The sequence below is a fragment of the Agelaius tricolor genome, unplaced genomic scaffold (genome assembly GCF_023055355.1).
Source record: "Agelaius tricolor isolate 1412-34295 unplaced genomic scaffold, bAgeTri1.0.p SCAF_30, whole genome shotgun sequence".
NCBI classification, from domain to species: domain Eukaryota; kingdom Metazoa; phylum Chordata; class Aves; order Passeriformes; family Icteridae; genus Agelaius; species Agelaius tricolor.
The window spans coordinates 4,906,919-4,934,915 of NW_027269290.1; the positions used below are offsets into that span (position 1 = coordinate 4,906,919).

Below are 27,997 nucleotides of genomic sequence, written 5' to 3' on the forward strand. Positions count from 1 at the left end.
CCCCTTCCCGGAACCTTCCTGCGCGGCCGCGGGGCTCCCCCGGTCTCTTCCGCGCGCCGCGCCGGGGCTGCCCGCAGCGCTGCCTGATCGCCGCCGCCAATTCCCGGCGCCACCGCCGCACTGGGAGCGAGCGGCGCCGCTCCCCGAGCCCGCCGGGAGGGGCGGGCGGAGCCGGCCCGGGAGGCGCCGGGAGCCGCGGCGGGAGCGGGGGAAAGGAGCGGCGGTTGGTCAGGCGAACGGCGAGGCGCGGCGCCGGGCAGGCCCCCGCGGGGTCCTTCGGCGACGGAGCGGAGGGAGCGGGAGCGGCGGCGGCGGCGCGATGAACCTGGAGCTGCTCGGTGCGGGAACCGGAGCGGGAACGGGGAGAGGGAGCGGGAACGGGGAGCGGGGCATGGGAGAGGAAATGGGAACGGGGAGCGGGAGAGGGAACGGGAATGGGAGCGGGAACCGGAGCGGGAGGGGCAACGGGGAATGGGAACGGGAGAGGAGACGGGAACGGGAATGGGAAGGGAGAAAGGGGAGCGGAAGGGGGAACCGGAGCGGGAATGGGAATGGGAGGGGGGACGGGAACAGGAATAGGAATGGGAACAGGAAGGGGAATGGGAATGGGAACGGGAGCGGGAACGGGCAATGGGAACCGGAGTGGGAATGGGAACCGGAGTGGGAATGGGAGCGGGAAAGAGAACGGGAACCGGAGCGGGGCGTTGCGGGAATGGCAGCGGGGAGCGGCGGGGGTGGGACGGCGGCATCACGAAGCTGGAGCTGCTCGGTGCGAACGGGAGCGGGGGAGGCGCGGCTGGGAATGGGAATGGGAATGGGAATGGGAATGGGAATGAGGAGGGAGCGGGGCTGGGCTGGAGCCGGGAGCGGCGGCACCGGGGATATGGGGGGTGGCGGTGCCGGTACCGGAGCGGGGCGGCGGAGCCGGGCAGGCTCGGCGGGGCCGCCTCTCGCTCAGCCGCCGCTTTCCCGTTCCTCCGCAGAGTCCTTCGGCCAGAACTACCCCGAGGTAACGGCGCTGCCCTCGAGCATCCCCCGGTGGGGGCGGCCTGAGCCGGGTCTAAGTGGGACTGAGCGGGGCTGGCTGAGTCTGAGCGGGGCTGAGCGGGTCTGGCTGGTTCTGGTTGGGTCGGACTGGGTCTGAGTGGTTCTGGCCAGGACTGAGCGGGTCCAGCTGGGTCTGAGTGGGCTGGACTGGGTCTGGCTCAGACAGACTGGGTCTGAGCGGGGCTGACTGGGTCTGGCTGAGTCTGAGCTTGTCTGGCTGGTTCTGAGTGGCTCTGGCGGGGTCTCACTGGGTGTCACCGTGTCTGATGGGTCCTGGCTGGGCACTGTCCCCACACTGCCTGCGCTGTCCCCCACGCTGTCCTTGCACTGTCCCCACATTCTCCACACTGCCCCCACACTGTCCCCAAACTGTCCCGCACTGTCCCTGTGCTGTTCCCTCACTGTCCTTGCACTGGCCCACGCTGTCCCTGCACCATTCCCACGCTACCTGTGCTGTCCCCACGCTGTCCCCATGCCGTCCCCCACACTGTCCTCACTGTCCCCGCGCTGTCCCCACACTGCCTGTGCTGTCCCCATGCTGTCCTTGCGCTGTCCCCACGCTTTCCCCGCACTGTCCTCGCACTGTCCCCATGCTGTCCCCGTGCTGTCCCCACACCATCCCCACACTGTCCACGCTGTCCCTGCACTGTCCTATGCTGTCCTCACACTGTCACCGCACTGTCCTTGCACTATTCTTGCACTGTCCCCATGCTGTCCCCATGCTCTCCCCACCCTGTCCTCGCACTGTCCCCGCACTGCCTGTGCTGTCCCTGCACAGTCCCCGCTCTGTCCCTGTGCTGTCCCCGCTCTGTCCCCATGCTGTCCCCACGCTGTCCCCGCGCTGTCCCCCACGGTGTCCCCATGCTGTCCCCGCAGGAGGCCGATGGCACGCTGGACTGTATCAGCATGGCTCTGACGTGCACCTTCAACCGCTGGGGCACGCTGCTGGCCGTGGGCTGCAACGACGGCCGCATCGTCATCTGGGACTTCCTGACCCGCGGCATCGCCAAGATCATCAGCGCCCACATCCACCCCGTCTGCTCCCTCTGGTGAGCAGAGATGGGGATCCCAGCAATCCCAGAATCCCAACAATCCCACATCCCACCAGTCCCAGAATCCCAACAATCCCACATCCACCCCGTCTGCTCCCTCTGGTGAGCAGAGATGGGGATCCCAAAAATCCCAGAATCCCAAAAATCCCAGAATCCCAACAATCCCAGAATCCCAGCAATCCCACATCCACCCTGTCTGCTCCCTCTGGTGAGCAGAGATGGGGATCCCAACAGTCCCAGAATCCCAACAATCCCAGAATCCCAACAATCCCACATCCACCCTGTCTGCTCCCTCTGGTGAGCAGAGATGGGGATCCCAGCAATCCCAGAATCCCAGCAATCCCATATCCACCCCGTCTGTTCCCTCTGGTGAGCAGAGATGGGGATCCCAGCAATCCCAGAATCCCAGCAATCCCATATCCACCCCGTCTGCTCCCTCTGGTGAGCAGAGATGGGGATCCCAGCAATACCAGGATCCCAACAATCCCAGAATCCCAACAATCCCACATCCCAGCAATCCCACATCCACCCCATCTGCTCCCTCTGGTGAGCAAAGCCCAAGAACTGCAGGAATCCCCAGGGAGTCCCCATGGAATCTCCATGGAATCTCCATGGAATCCCTCAGGAAGTGCAGGAATCCCCATGGAATCCCCAGGGAATCCATCTGGAATCCCTCTAAAGTCCCCATGGAGTACCCCTGGAACCCCTTGGGAATCCACAGGGGGTCCCCATGGAGTCCCCAGATCCTTTTCCCCCTGGCTGCATTTGACCCCTTTAAGGAACGATTTTAATGAGGATCCCTGGGCTCCTTTTCCCCCCTGCCCTTTAAGGAATAACTTTAATGGGAATTCCCTGGGTTCCTTTTCCCCTGGCTGTGTTTGATTCCTGTAAGGAATAACTGATCTCCTTTTCTCCCTCACTTTAAAGGAATAACTTTATTGGGAATTCCCTGAGCACCTTTCCCCTTTGTCTGCATTTGATACCTTTAAGGAATAACTGTATTGGGAATTCCCTGAGCTCATTTCCCTCCTGGCTCTGTTGGACCCCTTTAAGGAATAACTTTTCCCTGGTCTCCTTTTCCCCTCTGCCCTTTAAGGAATAACTTTATTGGCCATTCCCTTAGCTCCTTTTCTCCCTGGTTCTCTTGGACCCCTTTAAGGAAATAACATTTCTGTGCATTCCCTGGGCTCCTTTCCCCCTCTGCCCTTTAAGGAATAACATTTCTGTGCATTTCCTCCTCATGGCACAGCTGGAGCCGCGATGGCCACAAGCTGGTCAGCGCCTCCACCGACAACATCGTGTCCCAGTGGGATGTGCTGTCCGGGGACTGTGACCAGAGGTTCCGCTTCCCCTCGCCCATCCTCAAGGTCCAGTACCACCCCCGGGACCAGTAAGTGCCCTGGGAAGGAACTGGGATGCTCCCAGTGGGGTGGAACCCCTGATTTTGGGGTTTTCTTATGGTTTCCAACTGGAATTGTTGGGTCTGAGGGGGTCGGGTTTTTGGGAGGGTTGGGATGGGAGGGAGCTCTTGGAAGTCAGTGTGGGAATGTGACCTTGGGTTTAAAATTCCTGCACAAACTTGGAGAAGGAAAGGAAATTAAAGTAGACCTGAATTCACGTAATTTTGCTAAATACTAAAGATAAGACAGCAAAAGTAGGACTATCCTGAATTCCTCGAACCAGCTCAATACTTTTTTTGCTGGAAATCCTTTTCCAAGATATCCCAAATTCCTTGATCTAGCTCGATGCTGTTTTTGTTCTAACCATGGAAACCCTTCCCAAAATCGGAATTCCTCAATCCACCTCAAGGTTCTTTAGCTCTAACCATGGAAGTCCTACCCAAGATGTCCTGAATTCCTTGATCCAGCTTGATGCTCTTTTTGCTCTAAACATGGAAATCCTTTTCCAGGATCTCCTGAATTCCTCGATCCACCTCAATGTTCCTTAGCTCTAACCATGGAATCCCCTCCCAAAATCGGAATTCCTTGATCCAGCTCAATGTTTTTGAGCTCTAAGCATGGAAACCCTTCCCAAAATCGGAATTCCTTAATCCACCTCAATGTTCTTTAGCTCTAACCATGCAAACCCCTCCCAAATTTGGAATTCCTCAATCCACCTCAATGTTCTTTAGCTCTAACCATGGAAGTCCTACCCAAGATCTGAATTCCTCGATCCAGCTCGATGTTCTTTAGCTCTAGGCATGGAATCCCTTCCCAAAGGAGGCTGGAGTTCCCACCTCTCCCTGGTGTTTTAGGAACAGGGTGCTGGTGTGTCCCATGAAGTCGGCCCCGGTGATGCTGACCCTGTCTGACTCCAAGCACGTGGTGCTGCCCGTGGACGACGACTCCGACCTCAACGTGGTGGCCTCGTTCGACCGGCGCGGGGAATACATCTACACTGGCAATGCCAAGGGCAAGGTCAGCCCCTGCCCGGCCTGCTGGGCACTCCTGGCTGCCCCCAGGGCAGGGCCAGCCTGGGCAGCAGCAGGAATTCCCTGTGGGAAAGGGGGTTCAGGCTTTGGAAGTGCCCGGGGGGGGTTGGGGTCTGCATCTCTGGAGGTGGCACCGAGTGCTGCGGGTGGGGATTGGGCACCTCGAGGGGTGAGGGGCACAGGGAGGGGTTTGGGGAGCAGTGAGGGGCACAGGGAGGGGTTTGGGGAGCAGGGATGGGTTTGGGGAGCAGTGAGGGGCACAGGTTTGGGGAGCAGTGAGGGGCACAGGGAGGGGTTTGAGGGGCACAGGTTTGGGTTTGAGGAGCAGTGAGGGGCAGAGGGAAGGGTTTGGGGAGCAGGGATGGGTTTGGGGAGCAGTGAGGGGCACAGGTTTGGGTTTGGGGAGCAGTGAGGAGCACAGGTTTGGGTTTGGGGAGCAGGGGTGGGTTTGTGGAGCAGAGACAGTCACAGGTTTGGGTTTGGGAACCAGAATGGATTTGGAGAACAGGTGGGGGGCACAGGGATGGGTTTGGGGAACAGTGAGAGGCAAAGAGGGGTTTGGGGAGCAGGGATGGGTTTGTGGAACAGAGACAGTCACAGGTTTGGGAACAGGTGAGGGGCACAGGGATGGATTTGGAGAACGGGAATAGATTTGAGGAAAAGGTGAGGGGTGCAGGGATGGATTTGGGGAGCAGGAATGAGTTTGGGGAACAGGTGAAGGGCACAGGTTTGGGTTTGGGAACAAGGATGGATTTGGAGAACATGTGAGGGGCACAGGGATGAGTTTGGGGAACAGGAATAGATTTGGGGAAAGGTGAGGGATACAGGGATGAATTTGGGGAGCAGTGAGGAGCACAGGGAGGGATTTGGGGAACAGGAATGGATTTGGGGCACAGGGATGAGTTTGGGGAGCAGAAAAAGGTTTGAGGAACAGGTGAGGTGCACAAGGATGGCTTTGGCTGTAGACAGGTGTAGAGGTGGCTGCAGGGTTTGGGGAACAGGTGAGGCATTGCTTGAGGATCCTGGAGGGGTTTTCCAGCCTCAGGGATTTTGGGATCTTTGTCTGACTGGTTTTTCACACATTTTTGGGATGTTTCCCTGGCGTTTCCATCTCAGCAGCTCCTGCAGTGTCCCCGGGTGGGCTCCCAGGGTTCTGTTTCAGGTGAAGCCACTGATTGTTCTCTGTCTGCTCAATCTTCAGATCTTGGTCTTAAAAACAGACACTCAGGATCTTGTTGCTTCCTTCAGAGTGACCACAGGGACCAGCAACACCACGGCCATTAAATCCATCGAGTTCGCCCGCAAAGGGAGGTGAGCACCCACGGGGGGATCCCAAAACTGCAGAGAGCTCCTCAAACCCCCCCAGTTATTCCACAGGACAGGATTTGTAATTGACTGATTGATTGATTGATTGATTGGTTTTTCATTGATTTGTCCCCTGGTTTGGTGCAGCTGTTTTCTGATCAACACGGCCGACCGGATCATCCGCGTGTACGACGGGCGGGAGATCCTGACCTGCGGCCGCGACGGCGAGCCCGAGCCCATGCAGAAACTGCAGGACCTGGTCAACAGGTGGGGACAGCCCTGGGGACAGGGCAGGGCCTGGGGACAGCCTGGGGACAGGGCAGGACATGGGGACAGCCTGGGGACAGGGCATGGGCATGGGGACAGGGCTGGGGCATGGCCACGGCAAGCCTGAGCCCATGCAGAAACTGCAGGACCTGGTCAACAGGTGGGGACAGGGCAGGGCATGGGGACAGGGCTGGGGACAGGGCAGGGCCTGGGGACAGGGCTGGGGACAGGGCAGGGCCTGGGGACAGGGCTGGGGACGGCCTGGGGACAGGGCAGGGCATGGGGACAGGGCTGGGACATGGCCACAGCGAGCCCGAGCCCATGCAGAAACTGCAGGACCTGGTCAACAGGTGGGGACAGCCTGGGGACAGGGCAGGGCATGGGGACAGCCTGGGGACAGGGCAGGGCATGGGGACAGGGCTGGGGACAGGGCAGGACATGGGGACAGGGCTGGGGCATGATCACGGCGAGCCTGAGCCCATGCAGAAACTGCAGGACCTGGTCAACAGGTGGGGACAGCCTGGGGACAGCCTGGGGACAGGGCAGGACATGGGGACAGCCTGGGGACAGGGCATGGGCATGGGGACAGGGCTGGGGCATGGCCACAGTGAGCCTGAGCCCATGCAGAAACTGCAGGACCTGGTCAACAGGTGGGGACAGCCTGGGGACAGCCCTGGGGACAGCCTGGGGACAGGGCAGGGCATGGGGACAGCCTGGGGACAGGGCAGGACATGGGGACAGCCTGGGGACAGGGCAGGGCATGGGGACAGGGCTGGGGCATGGCCACAGTGAGCCTGAGCCCATGCAGAAACTGCAGGACCTGGTCAACAGGTGGGGACAGCCTGGGGACAGTCCTGGGGACAGGGCAGGGCATGGGGACAGATGAGGGCAGAGGCTGGGGACAGGTCTTGGGGACAGGGCAGGGGCATGGGGATAAGGGAGGGGCCTGGGGACAGGTGAGGACAGAGGCTGGGGACAGGTGGGAGGGGTTTGGGAAAGAATCTGAAAAATAGAAAAGCTAAAACCTAAAATACAAAGCTTAAATATGAATAATAATTAAAAAAAAAGAAAATTAAATATTAAAGAAAATTAAAGCAGCCCAGAATCTGAAAACCATAAAAGACAAAGCCTGAGGCATTCTCATGGCTTTTTTCCTGGGCTGCAGGACCCCCTGGAAGAAGTGCTGCTTCTCGGGGGACGGCGAGTACATCGTGGCGGGCTCGGCGCGGCAGCACGCGCTCTACATCTGGGAGAAGAGCATCGGCAACCTGGTGAAGATCCTGCACGGCACCCGCGGCGAGCTGCTCCTGGACGTGGCAGTGAGCGACCCCCCAGCCCCTGGAGATCCCTGGGCTTTGGCATTCCAGCTGCCACAATTCCTCACGTTTGCTAATGAAGGTTGTTTTTGGTTTTGTCTCCTCGTTCTCGCTGCCCGTCGATTGCAGTGGCACCCGGTGCGGCCGATCATCGCCTCCATCTCCAGCGGGGTGGTTTCCATCTGGGCTCAGAACCAAGTGGTGAGTGAGGGTTTGGGGTCATTTCCTTGGGAGCAGGGCCTGGAACGGGCTTGTCCAGGGACATTTTGGCTGCTTCATCCCTGGGATTGTCCCAGGCCAGGTTGGAGCAACCTGAGATAGGGAGAAGTGTGGAGCTGGTGATCCCTTCCAAGCCAAACCAGTCCAGGATTTAATGGGCTCAGAACCAAGTGGTGAGTGAGGGTTTGGGGTCATTTCCTTGGGAACAGGGCCTGGAACGGGCTTGTCCAGGGAAATTTTGGCTGTTCCATCCTTGGAAGTGTCCCAGGCCAGGTTGGAGCAACCTGAGATAGGGACAAGTGTGGAGCTTCCAATCCAAACCAGTTCAGGATTCCCTGTGCTGTTTTGGGTGGGATTTTGGGAATAAATCCATCCCTGGGAGGGGCTGGGATTGAATTCCCATGGAGCTGTGGCTGCTCCATCCCTGAGAGTGTCCCAGGCCAGGTTGGAGCAACCTGGGATAGGGAGAAGTGTGGAGCTGGTGATCCCTTCCAAGCCAAAGCATTCCCAGATTTAATGGGCTCAGAACCAAGTGGTGAGTGAGGGTCTGGGGTCATTCCCTTAGGAATAGGGCCTGGAACGGGCTTGTCCAGGGAAATTTTGGCTGCTCCATCCCTGGGATTGTCCCAGGCCAGGTTGGAGCAACCTGAGGTAGGGAAAAGTGTGGAGCTTCCAAGCCAAACCAGTTCAGGATTCCCTGTGCTGTTTTGGGTGGGATTTTGGGAATAAATCCATCCCTGGGTGGGGCTGGGATGGGATTCCCCATGGAGCTGTGGCTGCTCCATCCCTGGGATTGTCCCAGGCCAGGTTGGAGCAACCTGGGATAGGGAGAAGTGTGGAGCTGGTGATTCCTTCCAAGCCAAACCAGTCCAGGATTCCCTGTGTTGGTTTGGATGGGATTTTGGGAATAAATCCATCCCTGGGAGGGGCTGGGATGGAATTCCCAGGGAAGCTGTGGCTGCTCCATCCCTGAGAGTGTCCCAGGCCAGGTTGGAGCAACCTGGGGCAAGGAAAAGTGTGGAGCTGGTGATCCCTTGCAACCCAAAGCATTCCAAGATTTAATGGGCTCAGAACCAAGTGCTGAGTGAGGGTTTGGGGTCATTTCCTTGGGAGCAGGGCCTGGAATGGGCTTGTCCAGGGAAATTTTGGCTGCTTCATCCCTGGGATTGTCCCAGGCCAGGTTGGAGCAAACTGGGGCAGGGAAAAGTGTGGGCCTGGTGATCCCTTCCAAGCCAAACCAGTTAAGGATTCCCTGTGTTGGTTTGGGTGGGATTTTGGGAATAAATCCATCCCTGGGTGGGGCTGGGATTGAATTCCCCATGGAGCTGTGGCTGCTCCATACCTGAGAGTGTCCCAGGCCAGGTTGGACAGTGAATAAAATGGATAAAATGGATAAAAAGGCTAAAATGGGACCCTTGGACAATGGGAAGTTTCCCTGCCCATGGGATGGGATTTAAGCTCCCTTTCCACCCAAACCCACCTGGAATTCTATAATTCCATGATCACCCCCCAGGACTTAGTTTTTTGAAATCCTTGAAAAATTCCCATCCCAACACATTTTTGGGCTTTCCTGCCTCATTTTATTTTGGGATTTTGAGCTCAAAACCTCAGCTCAGCTTTGGATTCATTGTTAAAGTCCATCCCTGGGACATTTTCCGTGGAATTGTTCCCTCCTTTAATTCCAGGGGCGATCCAGGTGGATGTGGATTCCTCGATTTTTTTAATGCTTTTATGGGTTTTCCCTGATTTTTACTGCTTTTTTGGGATTTTCCTCAATTTTTTAATGATTTTATGAGATTTCAACGAGATTGCAGATCCACAAAATAATTCAGGTTGGAAAAACCCCCCGAGATCCCAAATTCCAGCCATTCCCAGCTCTCTCCCTTCCCACATCCATATTTTAAATCCCTCCAGGATATTTAATTCCTCAAAATTCCAGGAACCCAGTGCTGTTTGTTTATATTAAAACTGCTTTTTTATGATTTTTTCCCAGGAAAACTGGAGTGCTTTTGCCCCTGATTTCAAGGAGTTGGATGAAAATGTGGAATACGAGGAGAGGGAATCAGAATTTGACATTGAGGACGAGGATAAGAGCGAGCCAGAGCAGACAGGTGCTGCCCAAAAAATTCCCCAAAAATTCCCCAAAAAGTTCTCAAAAAATTCCCAAAAATTCCCCAAAAAGTTCTCCAAAAAATCCCAGGGAATTCCCATCCTCCTTGGGATCCTCCTTGGCCACGTGGTGGTGCCCAAAATCCAGGAGAAAAAAAAAATGCAAAATCCTGGAATATGAAAAATAATGGGAATAAGAATTATTCCTCATTAATGCTTCCTATAAAAACACTTCCCATAATTTAATTAATTGGATTTTAACAATATTTTAATATTAATTATTTTTGAGTTTTCTCTGCTTTAAAAGGAAATATTTTAGGTTTGTTTTGTGCTTTAATAGGAATTATTTTAGGCTATTGTGCTTTAAAAGAAAATATTTTAGATTTCTTTTTTGTGCTTTAATAAGAAATATTTTAGATGTGTTTCTTCCTTTAATAGGAAATATTTTAGGGGTTTTTCTGCTTTAATATGAGTTACTTTAGGTTTGGTTTGTGTTTTATTAAGAAATAGTTTAGATTTGTTTTTTGCTTTAATAGGAAATATTTAAGTTTGTTTTGAGCTTTAATATGAATTATTTTAGGCTCGTTTTGTGCCACAGTAGGAAATATTTCAGTGGGGTATTTTAGGGTTTTTTCCTGCTGTGACAGGAGATTCTCCAGGTTATTTTTTTGCTGTACCAGGAGCACTCCAGGTGTTTTTCCTGCCTTTAATTCCCGTTTTCCCTGGTCCCAGGTGCAGATGCTGCAGAGGATGAGGAGGTGGATGTGACTAGCGTGGATCCCATCGCTGCCTTCTGCAGCAGGTGCCAGCCCTGGAGTAACACCCTGACCCAGAAACTCGTTAATGGACACTAATTAACCTTCATAGAACATTAATTCCACCACAACATTCCCTTTAAACATTCCCTTTACAAAATTCCCATTCCAAACCCCACCACCACCATTGCAAACCCCTTTACAAAACCCAAAATTCCCGTTTAAAATCCCAAAATTCCTGTTCTAAACCTCACCCTCTACATCCCAAACCCCACCTTCCCCACATCAGAATTTCCATTCGAAACCCCAAAATTCCCGTTCTAAACCCCAAAATTCCCATTCCAGACCCCAGAATTCCCACCCCAAACCCCGTCCCAAACCCCAAAATTCCCGTCCCAAACCCTAAAATTCCCATCCCAAACCCCATTCCAAACCCCACCATCCCTATTCCAAACCCCACCATTCCCATCCCAAACCCCAAAACTCCCATCCCAAACCTCACCCTCTACATCCCAAACCCCACCATCCCCACATCGGAATTTCCATTTGAAACTCCAAAATTCCCGTTCCAAACCCCAAAACTCCCATCCCAAATCCCAAAATTCCCCTCACAAACTCCATCCCAAACCCCAAAATTCCCATCCCAAACCCCACAATTCCCATTCCAAACCCCACCATCCCCATCCCAAACCCCAAAATTTCCATTCAAAACCCCAAAATTCCCGTCCCAAACTCCAAAATCCTCATCCCAAACCCAGTTCCAAACACCACAATTCCCATCCCAAACCCCATCCCAAACCCTACAATTCCCATCCCAGACTTCCATCCCAAACCCCACCATTCCCATCCCAAACCCCACCATCCCCATCCCAAACCCAATTCCCACCCCAAACCCCACCATTCCCGTCCCACACCCATCCCAAACCCCACCATTCCCATCCCAAACTCCCATCCCAAACCCCACCATTCCCATCTCAAACCCCACCATTCCCATTCCAAACCCCACCATTCCCACCCCAAACCCCACCATTCCCGTCCCACACCCATCCCAAACCCCATCATTCCCATCCCAAACCCCACCATTCCCATCCCAAACTCCCACCCCAAACCCCACCATTCCCATTCCAAACCCCACCATTCCCACCCCAAACCCCACCATTCCCGTCCCACACCCATCCCAAACCCCACCATTCCCATCCCAAACCCCACAATTCCCATCCCAAACTCCCATCCCAAACCCCACCATTCCCATCCCAAACCCCACAATTCCCATCCCAAACTCCCATCCCAAATCCCACCATTCCCATCCCAAACCCCACAATTCCCATCCCAAACTCCCATCCCAAACCCCACCGTTCCCACCCCAAACCCCACCATTCCCATCCCAAACCCCACAATTCCCATCCCAAACTCCCATCCCAAACCCCACCATTCCCATCCCAAACCCCAAAACTCCCATCCCAAACCCCACCGTTCCCATCCCAAACCCCCCCATTCCCATCCCAAACTCCCATCCCAAACCCCACCATTCCCACCCCAAACCCCACCATCCCCATCCCAAACCCCACCATCCCCACCCCAAACCCCACCATTCCGGTCCCAAACCCACAATTCCCATCCCAAACCCCATCCCAAACCCCACCATTCCCATCCCATACCCCAAAACTCCCACCCCAAACCCCACCGTTCCCATCCCAAACCCCACCATTCCCATCCCAAACTCCCATCCCAAACCCCACCATTCCCATCCCAAACCGCACCATTCCCATCCCAAACTCCCATCCCAAACCCCACCGTTCCCATCCCAAATCCCACCATTCCCATCCCAAACCCCACAATTCCCATCCCAAACTCCCATCCCAAACCCCACCATTCCCGTCCCACACCCATCCCAACCGCTGTGTCCCCTCTCCCCGCAGCGATGAGGAGCTGGAGGACGCGCGGGCGCTGCTGTACCTGCCCATCGCCCCCGAGGTGGAGGACCCCGAGGAGAACCCGTACGGGCCCCCGCCCGAGGCCGTGCCCGGGGCCCTGCCCGACGACGCCCTGGGCCCCGACAAGAAACGGCCCGGCTCCTCGGACGGGCCCCAGAACCCCAAGAAAAAACCCAAAACCACCAACATCGAGCTCCAGGGAGTCCCCAATGACGGTGGGTGGGAGGGCCCGGAGGGGTTTGGGGTTTTGGGGGGGTTGGGGTCTGATCCTGAGGGGTTTGGGGTGTTGGAGTCTGATCCTGAGGGGTTTGGGGTGTTGGGAAAGGTCTGATCCTGAGGGGTTTGGGGTGTTGGAGTCTGATCCTGAAGGGTTTGGGGTGTTGGGGTTTGATCCTGAGGCGTTTGGGGTGTTGGGAGAGGTCGGATCCTGAGGGGTTTGGGGTGCTGGGATAGGTCTGATCCTGAGGGGTTTGGGGTGTTGAGGGGTTGATCCCAGGGCGTTTGGGGTGTTGGGATCTGATTCTGAGGGGTTTGGGGTGCTGGGACGGGTCTGATCCTGAGGGATTTGGGGTGTGGGGAGGGATCTGATCCTGAGGGGTTTGGAGTGTTGGGATCTGATCCCAGGGGATTTGGGGGGTTGATCCCAAGGGGTTTGGGGTGTTGGGAAGGGTCTGATCCTGAGGGGTTTGGGGTGTTGGGAGGGATCTGATCCCAAGGGGTTTTGGGGTTGTTGGGAGGAATCTGATCCCAAGGGTTTTATGGCATTGGGAGGCATCCAATCCCAAGGGGTTTGGGGTTTTGGGCGGGGTCTGATCCTGAGGGGTTTGGGGTGTTGAGGGGTTGATCCCAGGGCGTTTGGGGTGTTGGGATCTGATTCTGAGGGGTTTGGGGTTTTGGGCGGGGTCTGATCCTGAGGGGTTTGGGGTGTTGGGTTCTGATCCCAAGGGATTTGGGGGGTTGATCCCGGGGGTTTTGGGGTGTTGGGAGGGATCTGATCCAGGATTTCAGGGTTTTGGGGCTTTGGGTGGGATCTGATCCCAAGGGTTTTATGGCATTGAGAGGGATCCAATCCCAAGGGGTTTGGAGTGTTGGGAGGAATCTGATCAGGATTTCAGGGTTTTAGGATATTGAGAGGGATCTGATCCCAAGGTTTTGGGGTGTTGGGAAGTAACAGAGCCCAAGGGTTTTAGGGCATTGAGAGGGATCTGATCCCAAGGGTTTTGGGGTGTTGGGAGGGATCCGATCCAGAGTGTTTAGGGGCATTGGGAGGATCTGATCAGGATTTCAGGACTTTGGGCCTTTGGGAACGATCTGATCCATGATTTCAGGGTTTTGGGGATTTGGGAGGGATCTGATCCCAACATTTCATGGTTTCAACTCACCCCAAATCCCCATTTCCCCCTCATTTCCCCCCCCTCACAGAGGTGCACCCGCTGCTGGGCGTGAAGGGCGACGGTAAATCCAAGAAGAAGCAGGCGGGCAGGCCCAAAGGATCAAAAGGTAAAGACAAAGATTCTCCATTTAAACCGAAACTCTACAAAGGGGACAGAGGTTCTTTACCTCTGGAAGGAGCGGCCAAGGGTAAAGTGCAGGCGGAGCTGGGCCAGCCCCTGACAGGTAAGGACAGTGTCACCTCCCCGGTGGCCTTGCTTTGTCACCCCCTGATCCTCAGAGCTCTCTGTGGCATCCCCTGAATCCTCCCTCCCCGCTCAGCTGCTGGCAAGGGGAGGCAGAATTGGATTTTTGGGGAGGAAATTGGAATAAAATCGAGTTCTGCGCATGGGAAAATGGTGGGGAGGGGGTGATTCCTGTGTGCTGAACGTGGAGGGGTTTGTGGTGTTGAGGTGGCCCTAAATTCAAATTATTTGAATTGGTTTAATTGGTTTAATTGCTTTAATTCCGTCCCTTACCTCCTGCAGAAATCGGGAAATATTTTGGTTGATTTTGGGGGAAAATGACGGATTCTGCACTTTTGTGGGTGCTGAGATGTGTCTAACTTAAAATTAATTTAATTACTTCAATTTCTTCCCTCAGCTCCTGTAGAAATCAGGAAATATTTTGGTTGATTTTGGGGGAAAATGATGGATTCTGCACTTTTGTGGGTGCTAAGATGTTCCTAAATTCAAACTCATTTAATTGCTTTAATTCCTTTCTTCTGCTCCTGCAAAAATCAGGAAATATTTTGGGGAAAAAAACAAAGGATTCTGCACTTTTGTTGGGTGCTGAGATGTTCCTAAATTCAAACTCATTTAATTCCTTCAATTCCTTTCTTCTGCTCCTGCAAAAATCAGGAAATATTTTGGGGAAAAAAACAAAGGATTCTGCAGTTCTGTGGTGCTGAGATGTTCCTAAATTGAAGTTTTTTGGATTGCTTTAATTCCTTCCATCTGCTCCTACAGAAATCAGGAAATATTTTGGTTGATTTTGGAGGAAAATGAAGGATTCTGCACTTTTGTGGGTGCTGAGATGTTCCTAAATTCAAATTCATTTAATTACTTCAATTTCTTCCCTCAGCTCCTGTAGAAATCAGGAAATATTTTGGTTGATTTTGGGGGAAAATTAAAGATTCCACAGTTTTGTGGTGCTGAGCTGGTCCTAAATTCAAATTATTTTAATTGCTTTAATTCCTTCCCTCAGCTCCTGCAGAAATCAGGAAATATTTTGGGGAAAAAATGAAAGATTCTGCAGTTTTGTGGGTGCTGAGATGTTCAGAAATTCAAATTCTTTTAAGTCCTTTAATTCCTTTTAATTCCTTCCCTCAGCTCCTGCAGAAATTATAAAATATCCAGGTTTGGGGTTGATTTTTGATGGATAGTTGGAATATTGAAGGATTCTGCAATTTTGTGGATGCTCAGAGCTGTTCCTACATTAAAATTACTTTAATTGCTTTAATTCCTTCCGTCAGCTCTTGCAGAAATTATAAAATACCTGGATTTTAGTTGATTTTATGGGAAAAAGGAGCATCAAAAATGATTTGTTGAGGAAAAAAAACTGGGATAAAATCCAGGAGCTGCATTTCCTATTCCCAGCTGTGCTGCAGCCCTTGAATTCCAGTTTAATTCCAGTTTAATTCCAGTTTCATTCCAATTTAAACTCCAGTGGCTGCACAGCAGGAGAAATTTGGGATTTTTGCAGGAGAATTTTGCAGGAGAAATTTGGAATTTTCCTCCTTTCACAACTGCTGCAAATAGGCAAAAATTCAGATTTTCCCCCTTTTTTTTTTGCAATATTTTGATGCTACCAGAACAGGACACCTCTGTTGAGACCCTGAGTCTCAAACATTTCCCATTCTCCAATTTCCTCCTTTTTTTTGGGAAATTTCCTCCTTTTTTTTGGGAAAAGCTCCTCCATGCCCAGCACAGAGAGCACAATTTTGGCTGCAATGTTGATTTTTAAAAAGATTTTAATCCAGAACTCAACCTTGGGACACAACCCAGAAATGGATTTGATGGATCAAATTCTGCATTTCCTTGGTTCCAGCAGCTGCCCCCATGGATTTTAGGAATTCAGGAATTATTTTAATTCCTTTAATTCCTTTAATTTCCAGGAGTGATTTATTCCCTTTGTTCCCTCCCCTTCCTGCTCAGCTCCTTGGTGTTGCTTGTCCTGATCTTTGTCATTTCCAGGAATGGGAATTTTTGATGGGAAAACCTTGGGAATGTTCTCTGGGAATGTTTCCACCTGGAAAAAATCCAGGATTGGAGCATCCAGGAGCATCCTGGGGTTGGGTTTGGGTGGGATTTGTCTCTTGAGGGGGGGGAATTTTGGGGGGTTTTCCAAGATTTTTGGATATTTTCAAGGATGGCACCTGGATCCTCACAGGGCTGGCTTGGAGATGATTCATTTTATGTTAATTATTGCTTTCATCGCTTCTAATTAATATAATTAACAACAGAAATGAGAAAGGATCATGGCCTGGGAGGTGAAAATTGGGATTTCCAAGGAGAATTCCAATCCTTGGCTTCCAAACAGTGCAGGATCCTTGGATTTTCCATCTTGGAGGGGCTGCTCACAAAAAAAAACCAGCTTTAATTTTTAATTACCATTTAATTTTTGATTAACACTTAATTTTTAATTACCATTTAATTTTTAATCAACATTTCCTTACTGGGGGGTGCTGACTGTAACTTTGTACTCAGCTGCTGTCCCTGATTCCTGCTTTTCTTTGGGCTCACTGGGAAATCCCATTCCCAATCCCTCTGGAATGTTCCAGATCCAGCAGCAGAGCAGCCAAACTCCTCTCCTGCTTTTTCTGCTTTTCCCCCCTCTCCTTTTCCAGCCTTGTTTGGAAGGATTTTGGTGCAGATTTGCTGTTGCTGCAGGAAACTCTGGGATTTATTTCCCTGCAGGAAACTCTGGGATTTATTTCCCTGCTTTTAGGTTGGGATGAGATTCCTGAACCAACCTGGGAATTTGTTTTCCTCAAAAAGGGGTTCAGCCCCAAGTCCCAGCTGGATTTTCCCATCAGCTGAGAGCTGATTTTCCCAGAGCTCCCCAAAATCTGCTTTTAGGCTTTGCTGCCTGTGGTAGCTTGGGATGAAGGGGAAAGAGGGAAAAATTCCTGCCTGGAATGGTGAGGAGTTCCCAGAGGAATCCTTGGAAATGTCCAAGGATTGAGGTTGGAGCATCCTGGGATGGAATGGGTTGGGATTTAAGGTCCTTCCCCACCCAAACCGTGACATTTCCATGAAAATCCACATTTTCCTGGAATTCCTGAGCTGGAGCCACACTGGGAGAGGAAAGAATCCATCCCTTGGCTCTTCCCAAACCCACAGAATTCCATGGATTCCCCTCTTCCCTTTGTTCTCAGCGTTTTGGGCCACCAGAGGTTCCAGCACATTCCAAACTCCCCTGGAATTCCCATGGAATTCGGGTCCATTTCCCATCCTGGCTGCAGGGAGTGGGAATTCCCTGAATTCTGCTGCTTCCTGCAGGACCCAGCCTGGCGCTGGAGCAGCTGCTCAGGGAGAGTTTTCCTGGGAAATCTTTGGGATTTCCATGTGGGAGCTGCATGGCTGGCACTGGGATTCATTCTCTTCATTCATTAATTCTCTCCATTAATTCTCTTCATTATTTTTCTGCTGGCAGAAAAAAGTTAAAATCAGATTTTTTTTTTGGTGTTAAATTCAGCTTTCAGCCTAAAAACAAGACCAATTTCATCGTTTTACAGTTTAGAATAAAATCCTCTGCCCTGGTTTCACCCACACCTAGGTGGGGCTTTTATTTCCTTGGTTTTCCTTAGAAAACCTTGGTTTTCCTTAGAAAATTTCCTTAGAAATTTTGGGAATTATGAATTATTTGACACCAGCTAAGTTGGGCAATAAAGAATTTCTGAGCCTTGCTGCACTCCCAGGATCTCAAATAAATCCCAGAGCCGTCACCAAGCAGCCTCTTGGTGCTGAAATTTTGGGGTTTTAGCTACAAAATCCCACCCTCTCCCATTTTCCCCTGCATTTCGCATTTTCCCCCTTCATTTCCCATTTTCACTGCATTTCCCATTTTCCCCTACATTTCCCATTTTCCCCCTGCATTTCCCATTTTCCCCCTGCATTTCCCATATTTTCCCCTGCATTTCGCATTTTCCCCCTGCATTTCCCATTTTTTCCCTTCATTTCCCATTTTTCCCTACATTTCCCATTTTTTTTCTACATTTCCCATTTTTTCTCTCCATTTTCCCCCTACATTTCCCATTTCCCCCTATATTTCCCATTTTTTCCCTGCATTTCCCATTTTCCCCATCATTTCCCATTTTTTCCCTGTATTTCCCATTTTTCCCTACATTTCCCATTTTTTCTCTCCATTTTCCCCCTACATTTCCCATTTCCCCCTATATTTCCCATTTTTTCCCTGCATTTCCCATTTTCCCTTCATTTCCCATTTTTCCCTACATTTCCCATTTTTCCCTACATTTCCCATTTTTTCTCTCCATTTTCCCCCTACATTTCCCATTTTCCCCTATATTTCCCATTTTTTCCTTGCATTTCCCATTGTCCCCATCATTTCCCATTTTTGAAAATTTCCCATTTTTGAAAATTTCCCATTTTTCCCCTACATTTCCCATTTTTTCTCTCCATTTCCCATTTCCCCCTACATTTCCCATTTTTTCTCTCCATTTCCCCCTGCATTTCCCATTTTTTCCCTGCATTTCCCATTTTCCCCATCATTTCCCATTTTTAAAATTTCCCTTTTTTTTTCTACATTTCCCATTGTCCCCATCATTTCCCATTTTTTTTAAATTTCCCATTTTTTTCCTACATTTCCCATTTTTTTTCTACATTTCCCATTTTTTCTCTTCATTTCCCATTTCCCCTTTTTTCTCTCCATTTCCCCCTACATTTCCCATTTTTTCCCTGCATTTCCCATTTCCCCCATCATTTCCCATTTTTTTAAATTTCCCATTTTTTTCCTACATTTCCCATTTTTTCCCTACATTTCCCATTTTTTCTCTCCATTTCCCATTTCCCATTTTTTCTCTCCATTTCCCATTTTTCCTCTCCATTTCCCCCTGCATTTCCCATTTTTCCCCGCTCCACCTGGGGCTCCCTGGGTTTTCCTGGGAGCCCCTCCCTGGGGCTGCCCTCTCACTTTTCCATCTCTGCTCTCTTCAGCAGGTGGTGCAATCTCAGAGTTGCTATGAAGACTCTCCCTTCCCTCCCTGTCTCCTTTCCTCCCTTGGCTCCCCAGTGGTGGAAAATGCTGGAATTCCCAGGCAGGACTGGCACAGACTGAATTCCAAGGATTTCAGGGAGTGGTTTGGGGCAGGAGTGACTCTGCAAGAGGGAGCAGCTCCATCCTCCCGCTGCCTCTCCACGGATCAGGCTGGCACTGAGCTCCAGCCGGGAATTTTTGGGGACAAATCCCTGCCCCAAATCCCTGCCACTCCAGAGCCTCTCCACCTTTTATCTCCCAAAAATCTCTCAGCATTCCTGGATGGAAGAACAGCCCAAAGTGTGAGTTTGGATTCCTCACTGTCTCCTGCTTCCTTTTCCAGCTGGGAATTCCCAACTCTCTGAGCCTGGCTGTTCCCAGGGCAGAGCTGCTGATCCCAGCCCGGATCTTCAGGAATTTCCAGTTCCTGAGGCCCCTCTGGAATCTGCCTTGGTTTTGTGTTTGTTTTTCCCGCTCTGCCAGTGGCAGAAGGAGCAGCTTTAGATAAAAAAGTCATTTTCCAATGGTTTTTTTTCCAGCCTGTGATTCCCAAAGCTCTGCTGGAGTTCCCTCCTGTCCTTTCCAATGGTTTTGTTCCTTCTCTTCCCTGGGAAATTCTCCTCCAGGAATATCCAGGCTCCTCCTTGATGAATGAAAACCAATTTTTTTTTGTCAGAACTGAAGCAGAACTTTTCCAAAGGGTTTCTGTTTTTCCCATTTCTGGGTTAAAAACAGGATCTGGCAGCTCATTCCCAACTTTTATTCCTTCAGAAATTCCTGTAGGAATGGGAATGACTCATCCCACAGCAACATCCCGATCAAAGGAAATTTCATTCCTAAATCCCCTTTTCTCCCCCAGACTTTGGAGTTTCATTGCTCTCAGTGTTCTCCCAGGTGGAATTATTGGGATTATCAGGAGCTGTTTAGATTTCCTGGGTGTCCTGCAGGCACTAAAAAGCAGGAAGGGAGTTGGAAAATGATGAATTTGCAGCCAGCACCGTGCAGGTGTGAAAATGAGGAGAGAGAAAACATTTGGAAATCAGAGGTTTTGAAATTTTTCAAAACTTGACTTTTTCATTCCCAGCTTTGGGGACGCTTGGGTTCATTTGGGGAAATTCATGACCACGAGTGTAAAATTCCTTTTCTTTTTTTTTTTTTGTTCTTTTTTTCTTGTGGGGTGACTCTGCTGTGCCAAACCCACCCTGGCTGCTGGGCCTGACCCCCCAAATTAAAAATGCCCAGGCCAAGTTTCTGCAGGTTGGGTTAAAGCATTGAATCCCCCCCAAACTCAGCTTCCCCTCTGTACAGTGTAAATGCCTTTGTTTATTCCCACCTTTCTTTTATTTCCTGCTTTATTCCCATCTTTATTTCCTGGTCTGCTCCCATCTTTATTTTATTTCCATCCTTATTTTATTTCTTGCTTTATTCCCATCCTTATTTTATTTCCCAGTTTGTTTCCATCCTAATTTTCTGTCCTGATTATTCCCATGCTTATTTTATTTCCTGCTTTATTCCCATCCTTATTTTATTTCTTGCTTTATTCCCATCCTTATTTTATTTCCCAGTTTATTCCCATCCTTATTTTATTTCCCAGTTTGTTTCCATCCTTATTTTCTGTCCTGGTTATTCTCATCTTTATTTTATTTCCTGATTTATTCCCATCCTTATTTTATTTCCTGTTTTATTCCCATCCTTATTTTAATTTCTTTCCTGGTTATTCCCATACTTACTTTATTTTATTTCCTGATTATTCCCATCCTTATTTTATTGTATTTCCTGCTTTATTCCCATCCTTATTTTCTTTCCTGCTTTATTTCCATCCTTATTTTCTTTCCTAGTTTATTCCCATCCTTATTTTATTTCCTGGTTATTCCCATCCTTATTTTATTTTATTTTATTTCCTGATTTATTCCCACCCTTATTTTATTCCCTGGTTTTGTACAATACTGGAGCAGCTCCTGCAGTGGTGGTGGTTCTGTGTTTGTAAATAAAGAGGTACCTTCCATTTCCTAAAATCCACGGGTAAATCTTGGCTTTTCCATGGAAAAGTTGGGGGTTTCTGTCGTGCTGGAATTTGGGGATCTTTCAAACACGCCGTGTTTGGGGTTTTTAGGGTATTTTTTGGTTGGTTTTAGTGAAGGGGAAGGAGCAAAGCTGGAGTAAAATCAAACCCTGAGTGTGCAGGGAATGGAATTCCCAGCCAGGGAATGTCCCAGTCCAGGCCGGACGGGGTTTGGAGCATCCTGGGATGGTGGAATGGGTGGGGTTTGAGGTCCCTTCCCACCCAAAGCAGTCTGGAATTCCCAGATCCCTGAGTGCACTCGGAGCTGGGAGGGGAGGGCAGCTCCAGGGGGTTGGGAAAATCCTCCTGGAGCTTTGGGAATTCCTCAGTTCAGTTTGAGGAGTGTGAGGAAGATAGATAGATATAGATGTTCATAGATCTGGATGTTCTTCATGGGCAGAGGAACTCAGCAAACCCAAATCCCTGTGGGAATCCAGGGATGCCCTTCAAGAGACTCTGATTATGGGATGCCTTTTCCATAAAATTGTGGTCAGAAACTATGGAGAACATGATTCCATAGAGCTGTAGGGAGTTTCTCCATCAAAAAACCTGGATTTTCCAGGGAAGAACAATTCAGCAGTGCATGATTTGTTTCCATAGAGCTGGGGGGAGTTCCTCTATCAAAAGCCTGGATTTTCCAGGGTAGAACACTTCAGCAAGTGCATGATTTTTTTGGGATGCTTGAGCACCGCATGGATCCCACCTGAATCTCCTCTCCGAGCATTTTATTGGGATGGCAGCGTGGGAGCAATTCCTGTGGATCCATCAGTGGAGATCTGGGGTCGGATCCCTCAGGGGTGAGGGCTCTCAGAGCTCTCCCAACTCCTGTGGCTCCTTCCAAGGCTGGGAATTTCATCCAGAGCCTGCCCTGGAGCTTCAGGAGCCCTCAGCTCCCAGGATTTGCTGGACCTTCCCTGAGGGTTCTTCCTTGGAATGTTTGGGCCTGTTGTGCCCTGGCTGTGACATCAGAGCCGCTCCCATGGGAACGGCTCCAGGGCCTGGTGTGGACACGGAGGGACCGGAGCCCACCAGGCTCAGACCACCCTGGATTCCCATGGATCAGCCCCAGTAGAGGTTGGAATGCTGGGGTTGGATTTGGGGAGTGCTCCAGACTGGGATGTGTTTGTACGAGTGAGGATTGGACAGGGCCTCCCATGAGGAATTGGGATTTCCTCACACTCCAGTGTTATTTGGGAGATTCCAGCAGTAATTCCTGCTGGGAATTCGGAGTTTGGTGGGAAAATGAAACTGGAGCTGCTCCTTTTCCAGTGGGAGTCCATCCAAAATAAAACCCATCAAAAATAATGATGGGAGTCTTACAGAGAGGAGAGAATTTCACTCCGAAATTGCCAAACACACCCAAAACTGATGGAATTTGGGCAGAGTTAGATTGGATCCAATGGATCAGAACATCCTCCTGTCCTGTTCAAAGAACATCCCCGATGGAATTCCTGGAATTCCCACCCTGCTGGATCCTGTAACACCTTGCTGTGTCTTTTTTTAGTAGTGCCTCCAGCTCCACATCCGGGAGGATTTTCCCAGGTGGAAGGATTAGATCTGGTGGGATGTCAGAGACATCCCGAAGGACCTGGAAGATTCATGGAATGATTCCGGGGGGTTCGGAGTGCTGAACCCAGACACAGAAACACCTGGAAGATGGAGCAGAGCCCCATCGTGGTGATCCTGCTGTGTGCCCTGTGCATTCCAGCGGCGCTTCCCTTGGAACTGGGAATGGAGCTTCCCTTGGAACCGGGAATGGAGATTCCCTTGGAAATGGGCATGGAGCTTCCCTTGGGATCGGGATCGGGATCAGAGCTTCCCTTGAGATTGTACTCAGAGCTTCCCTCGGGATCAGAGCTTCCCTCGGGATCGGGATCGGAGCTTCCCTTGAGATTGTACTCAGAGCTTCCCTCGGGATCAGGATCAAAGCTTCCCTCGGGATCAGGATCAGAGCTTCACTTGAGATTGTACTCGGAGCTTCCCTCGGGATCAGAGCTTCCCTCGGGATCGGGATCGGAGCTTCCCTTGAGATTGTACTCGGAGCTTCCCTCGGGATCGGGATCAAAGCTTCCCTTGGGATCGGAGCTTCCCTCGGGATCGGGATCGGACCTTCCCTCAAGAGTAGGATATGAGCTTCCCTTGGAACTGGGCTCAGAGCTTCCCTCAGGATCGGGATCAGAGCTTCCCTCAGGAGCAGGATTGGAGCTTCCCTCGGGAGTGGGATCAGAGCTTCCCACGGCATCGGGTTCGGAGCTTCCCTCGGGATTGGGATTGGAGCTTCCCTCAGGATCGAGATCTGAGCTTCCCTTGGAAGCAGGCTCAGAACTTTCCTCGGGATCAAGATCAGAGGTTCCCTCAGGAGCAGGATTGGAGCTTCCCTCGGGATTGAGATCGGAGCTTCCCTTGGAACCAGGCTCAGAACTTTCCTCAGGATTGAGATTGGAGCTTCCCTTGGAACCGGGATCAGAACTGTCCTCGGAACCGGGATTGGGATCAGATCTTCCCTCGGAACCGGGGTCTGAGCTTCCCTCAGAAGTGAGATCAGGCTCGGAGCTTCCCTCAGAACCAGGCTCAGAGCCTCCATCAGGATCTGAGCTTCCCTCGGAAGCGAGATCGGGATCGGCGCCTCCCTCAGAACCAGGGCTGGACCTGAATCTCCCGCTGGGCACGGAGTCCATCCCGCTGGGGCTGAAGGCCATGGTGGTGGTGAACTCCACGCCCTGCAGCGTCACCTGCGGGCTGGGCGTGAAGCAGGAGCAGCTGTGCGAGGTCAGCCCGGCCGGGGAGCACCGCAACTGCTCCCTGGTGCGCTCGCGCTGCCTCAGCGATTGGATCTGCGGCCTCCGGCACCTCAGCGTTCCCGAGGGAAAGCCCCTCCAGCTCACCTGCCTCTCCCCGGACGCCGCCAGCCTGGAGGGACCGAACTTTGGCTACACCTGGAAGTTCGCCCAGGGGCTCATCACCACCAACGACCTCCTGTTCCACCCCTTCCGCAACCCCAGCCGTTCCCTGAGCTTCTCGCCGGCGCTGGAGTCGCATTCCGGGACCTACCGCTGCGACGTGCAGGTGCTGAGCTCCTTCCAGCTCGTCAAGAGGATCTACTTCGGCCTCAGGGTGATCCCCAGCGACCTGGTGGATCTGGACTTCCAGAAATCCCTGACTTGGGAGCAGCAGCTGGCGGCCAGCGGGGAGGAGGTGCCGGCAAACGGCACGGGCCCCCCGGAGCACAGGGAGGGTTTTTGGGAGAAGCAGTGGTTCTACGAGGTCGTGCTGGGGATTGGGAGTGGGGTGATCGTGGGGATCGTGTTCAGCCTCGGGCTCTGCTGCCTGAGCAGGATTTGCGGGAGAAGAGCAGCACGGGAAATGAACGGAGATTGACGCAATTCCCTGTCTTTGGCTCTTTGTTAGGATCAGGAATTCAGGGTGGGAATATTGGGATCGTCCGTTGTTGGATCCTCCCCTTCCAACTCAGGACGTTCCATGGATTGATCAATATTATTGAATATTTTTGGCTACTTTGGAGCCTGGATTAAGAATTCAGGAATTCAGAATGTGATTCTTTGGGTCGTCCACAGTTGGATTTTGGTGATCCTCCCTTTCCAAAATCCACAGTTGGATTTTGGTGATCCCTCCAACTCAGGACATTCTATGGATCCCATTACCATTTAATGGGATATTTAGAATTTATTTGCAACAGACACAGCTCATTATTGAATATTTTTGGCTACTTTGGAGCCTGGATTAAGAAATCAGAATGGGATTCTTTGGGTCGTCCACAGTTGGATTTTGGTGATCCTCCCCTTCCAACTCAGGACATTCCATGGATCCCATAAGTATTTAATGGGGATATTCAGAATTTATTTGCAACAGACACAGCTTCTTATTGAATATTTTTGGCTACTTTGGAGGCTGGATTAAGAATTCAGGAATTCAGAATGGGATTCTTCAGGTCGGCCACAGTTGGATTTTGGTGATCCTCCCCTTCCAACTCAGGACATTCCATGGATCCCATAAGTATTTAATGGGATATTTAGAATTTATTTGCAAAAGACACAGTTTATAAATTAATGTTTTTGGCCACTTTGGAGCCTGGATTGGGAATTCAGGATGGGATTCTGAGGGTCGTCCACAGTTTTTCCTTTTACCAGAATGACACAAAAATGCTTTGATACCGAAAAACATGGGGATGGAAGGAAATAATTTTATTTATTTGAATGAAAACCAAACCAGGCACTTCCCAGAGCTGATTCCCAGAGGGTTTTTTTCACCTCCTGAACATGGAAAAATCAGGAATGACCCATCACAGCGGGCTGGGAGTTAATGGTCCAGAGCTGCCCCATCTGCAGGAGCCTCTCTGCTCTTTGTCATGGAAATTTCAATGTCTTGGGCCCAGCTGGGATTCCCAAATCCAGCGGGATGAAAGCTCCAGCTCTGCTGGGGGAGTCAGAGCGGGAGCCAAAAATCTCCTTCATCTTTGGATTGCGGGGTTTTGTAATTTCTGAGGGGAGCCAGATGCTCAGAGCCGGGAAAATGAATCCATAATTGGAGTTTTTATTTGGAGACCGATGGCTGGGATGGCCACTGGGGTCCAGCTGTCACAAAGGGCCTTTAATGGGATTTTTTTAAGGGGGTGCTCTTTGATTTTTGAAGGGATATTAAGGATTGGGGGATGTTTATCATAATAGGGAAAGAAAGGGAGAAGGCAGGAAAAGGGAATAGCAGAGGATGGATCTCAGTGCAAGGAGGGAAGTAAAAACCCTTGGAAGAGCATCCCCATCCCTCCTTTTTCCCCTCTCTCCCTGCAAAATCATCTTTTCTTAATCACTGCCAATGAATTCCCATCACAAAGGGCAGAAATTTAGGAAAAAATGTCTCTCTGCTCTGAGCTCTGGGACCTTTGGGATCACCAGAGGCTGGAGCTGGCCAGGGCTCCTTCCCTCTCTCCATCTTTCCGTCATCCTTCCCTCTCTCCATCCTTCGCTCCATCCTTCCCTCTCTCCATCCTTCGCTCCATCCTTCCCTCTCTACATCCTTCCTTCATCCTTCCCTCTCTCCATCCTCCCTCCAAATCCCCCAAATTCTCTCCCTGGCTCTGCACACCTTTAACCCCTGAGCTGTATTTTAGGAAGATCTGAGAGCTTTTAAGGAGGATTCCAAGCCAAAAGTGTAGATTTTTGTCATTTCCCGAGTTCCAAATGCCGGATTTGCGGGTGCAGATCCCTCCCCGTGGCTCTCCCAACCCTGGATTAATGGAATGCCAGAAGGGACTGCCCAAAACGGGGCTTAACAAAGCCTGAGCTGCCCTGTCTGGAGAGGGATTTCCCTGCCACCACCTGGGCTAAAAAGGGCGAGGAATTGGCATTTGAAGGGAAAACTGCACATCAGGGCCCAGCCAGGAAATTCCAGGGTCGGGATTGCCCAGGCTGGCACGTTTTTCTCTGAGATTGAGGAATCACAGCCAGGGAAAATCCCTAAACGCCCCTTGGGATGGAACCAGCAGCAACACCAACCAATTCTCGTTAACTTTGGTCAACTGCTTTACTGGGAGACAGAGATTTCAACAGGCAGCATCGATTCCCAGCCAGTCCTGTGGGTGCTCAGCTCAGCATTCCTGCTTTTCCCAGCCTCTGGAGCGGAGGGGGCTCCTCAGCATCCCAGAGCTTCCTTGGGATGTCCGGCGGCCGTCGGAGCTGGAATCCAGAGCCTCTTCCTGGCTGGATCTCAGCTTTGCAGTCCCAATGCGAGCCTGGAATTTTGGCTGGGTGAATTCTCAGTGCAGGGAGATGAATCCGGGTCCAAATTTTCCTTCTTGTCCCAGCAGTGGCTTCCTCGAGTCTCCCATTCCTGTTTTAATTTTGTCATTTTTTAAAAATTCCTTCTTTAAGCCCCTCTGAAACTGGATTTATTGACACCTCTGTTTTTAGGCAGAGCTGCCCAAATTAAGGATTCTGGGAAAGGATCCCCTTCTCCCAAAGAGGCAAACAAGGTGACAAATCCACCCCAAAAGCACGTGGGATATGGGAAAACACGGAATTTGCACCTCACAGCTGAGAAAAGCACCAGGCTGGGGCTGCAAGTGATCACCAGAGTAGTAAAAAAAGCTTTTCAGGCTGGGGTCGAGCTCGACCCTCCTGTGGGTTTGTCTCCTCGGGCTGGTTCCTGCAGGGTTTGGCTCTTTTTTGTGGGGACAAAGGATCAATCCCGTCCCACAAATGCTCCGAGCTGGCTGTGGCGGGATGGGTGTGGAACATGCTGGTCCCTGAACTCCTCAGTCCCCGTCCCCCTACGGAATTCACTGTACAGAGTTTAAAAAAAAGTCAAATTTAGCAGTCTGGTTATCTCATACATGGCTTCGATAAGGCAGAAAACCTATGGATACAGTGAGGGCGGGGGCAGCTGGCTGCAGAATTCCCGGAGAATTCCTCATTTTCTTCGTTTTCCTTAAAAAACATTTAATCAGTTAAAGACCCATGTCTTGTATGAAAGCTTTTGTTCCTCCAAACCAAAAACAAAAAAACCAAAGCTGTTTTTAATTTCTTCCTCCCTTCCAACCACGTGGTCCAATCCTCTCTCTCCCTGCAGTGCTGCCCTGAAGTGGGATTGGTGTTGTTCCCATGGGATTTGGTGTTGTTCCCATGGGATTGGTGGTGTTCCCGTGGGATTTGGTGTTGTTCCCGTGGGATTTGGTGTTGTTCCCGTGGGATTTGCGTGGTTCCCATGGGATGGGGAGGAGCCGAGGTCAGAGCTCCAGGGAGCTGATCAGGGCCACCATCAGCAGGGAGTTGGTGGTGACAACCACGACGTGCGGCGCCGGCCTCATCCCCGAGTCCTCCACCATCATGCTCGTCCCTG

The 27,997-nt window shown here is 51.2% G+C and overlaps 3 protein-coding genes across 6 annotated transcripts in view; 2 read left to right on the forward strand and 1 right to left on the reverse strand.

The window, feature by feature from the left end:
- Positions 1-101: 101 nt before the first annotated feature.
- On the forward strand, positions 102-21,098 carry RBBP5 (RB binding protein 5, histone lysine methyltransferase complex subunit). 2 transcript variants are annotated; one of them, XM_071450494.1, is made up of 14 exons: positions 102-338; positions 984-1,009; positions 1,924-2,096; positions 3,349-3,489; positions 4,354-4,516; positions 5,732-5,841; positions 5,983-6,102; positions 7,268-7,421; positions 7,548-7,619; positions 9,631-9,748; positions 10,479-10,548; positions 12,421-12,650; positions 13,858-14,052; positions 19,047-21,098. In XM_071450494.1, the coding sequence occupies exons 1-14, from the start codon at positions 320-322 to the stop codon at positions 19,070-19,072; spliced, it is 1,617 nt and encodes a 538-aa protein (XP_071306595.1). In that variant the 5' UTR covers positions 102-319; the 3' UTR covers positions 19,073-21,098. The 2 variants fall into 2 exon arrangements, with proteins under 2 accessions (XP_071306595.1, XP_071306594.1); XM_071450493.1 differs by having other exon boundaries at positions 103-338; positions 19,044-21,098.
- A 148-nt stretch (positions 21,099-21,246) lies between these two features.
- On the forward strand, positions 21,247-26,124 carry TMEM81 (transmembrane protein 81). The gene has a single exon (XM_071450492.1). It carries the CDS (start codon positions 22,802-22,804, stop codon positions 24,521-24,523), a length of 1,722 nt encoding a protein of 573 aa, XP_071306593.1. The 5' UTR covers positions 21,247-22,801; the 3' UTR covers positions 24,524-26,124.
- Positions 25,327-27,997, reverse strand: part of CNTN2 (contactin 2) — a 29,499-nt gene continuing 26,828 nt past the window's right edge. The window contains exons 23-24 of one of the 3 annotated variants that reach the window (XR_011682912.1): positions 26,174-27,994; positions 25,327-26,113 (exon numbers count right to left, since the gene is read on the reverse strand). Coding sequence is in view for 1 of the 3 variants with exons in the window: in XM_071450491.1 (XP_071306592.1) it covers positions 27,885-27,994 (110 nt within the window). In the remaining 2 variants the exon portion in view is untranslated. Of the gene's footprint in view, positions 27,995-27,997 lie in introns of all 3 variants that reach the window. The other 2 variants (XR_011682911.1, XM_071450491.1) reach the window with 2 other exon arrangements.

Coding starts and splice junctions, on each gene's coding strand:
- RBBP5 (XM_071450493.1), top strand. Junction 2,097..3,348: donor CACCCCGTCTGCTCCCTCTG/GTGAGCAGAGAT, acceptor CTCATGGCACAG/CTGGAGCCGCGATGGCCACA. Junction 6,103..7,267: donor CTGCAGGACCTGGTCAACAG/GTGGGGACAGCC, acceptor CCTGGGCTGCAG/GACCCCCTGGAAGAAGTGCT.
- TMEM81 (XM_071450492.1), top strand. CDS start 22,802: ATGGAGCAGAGCCCCATCGTGGTGATCCTGCTGTGTGCCCTGTGCATT.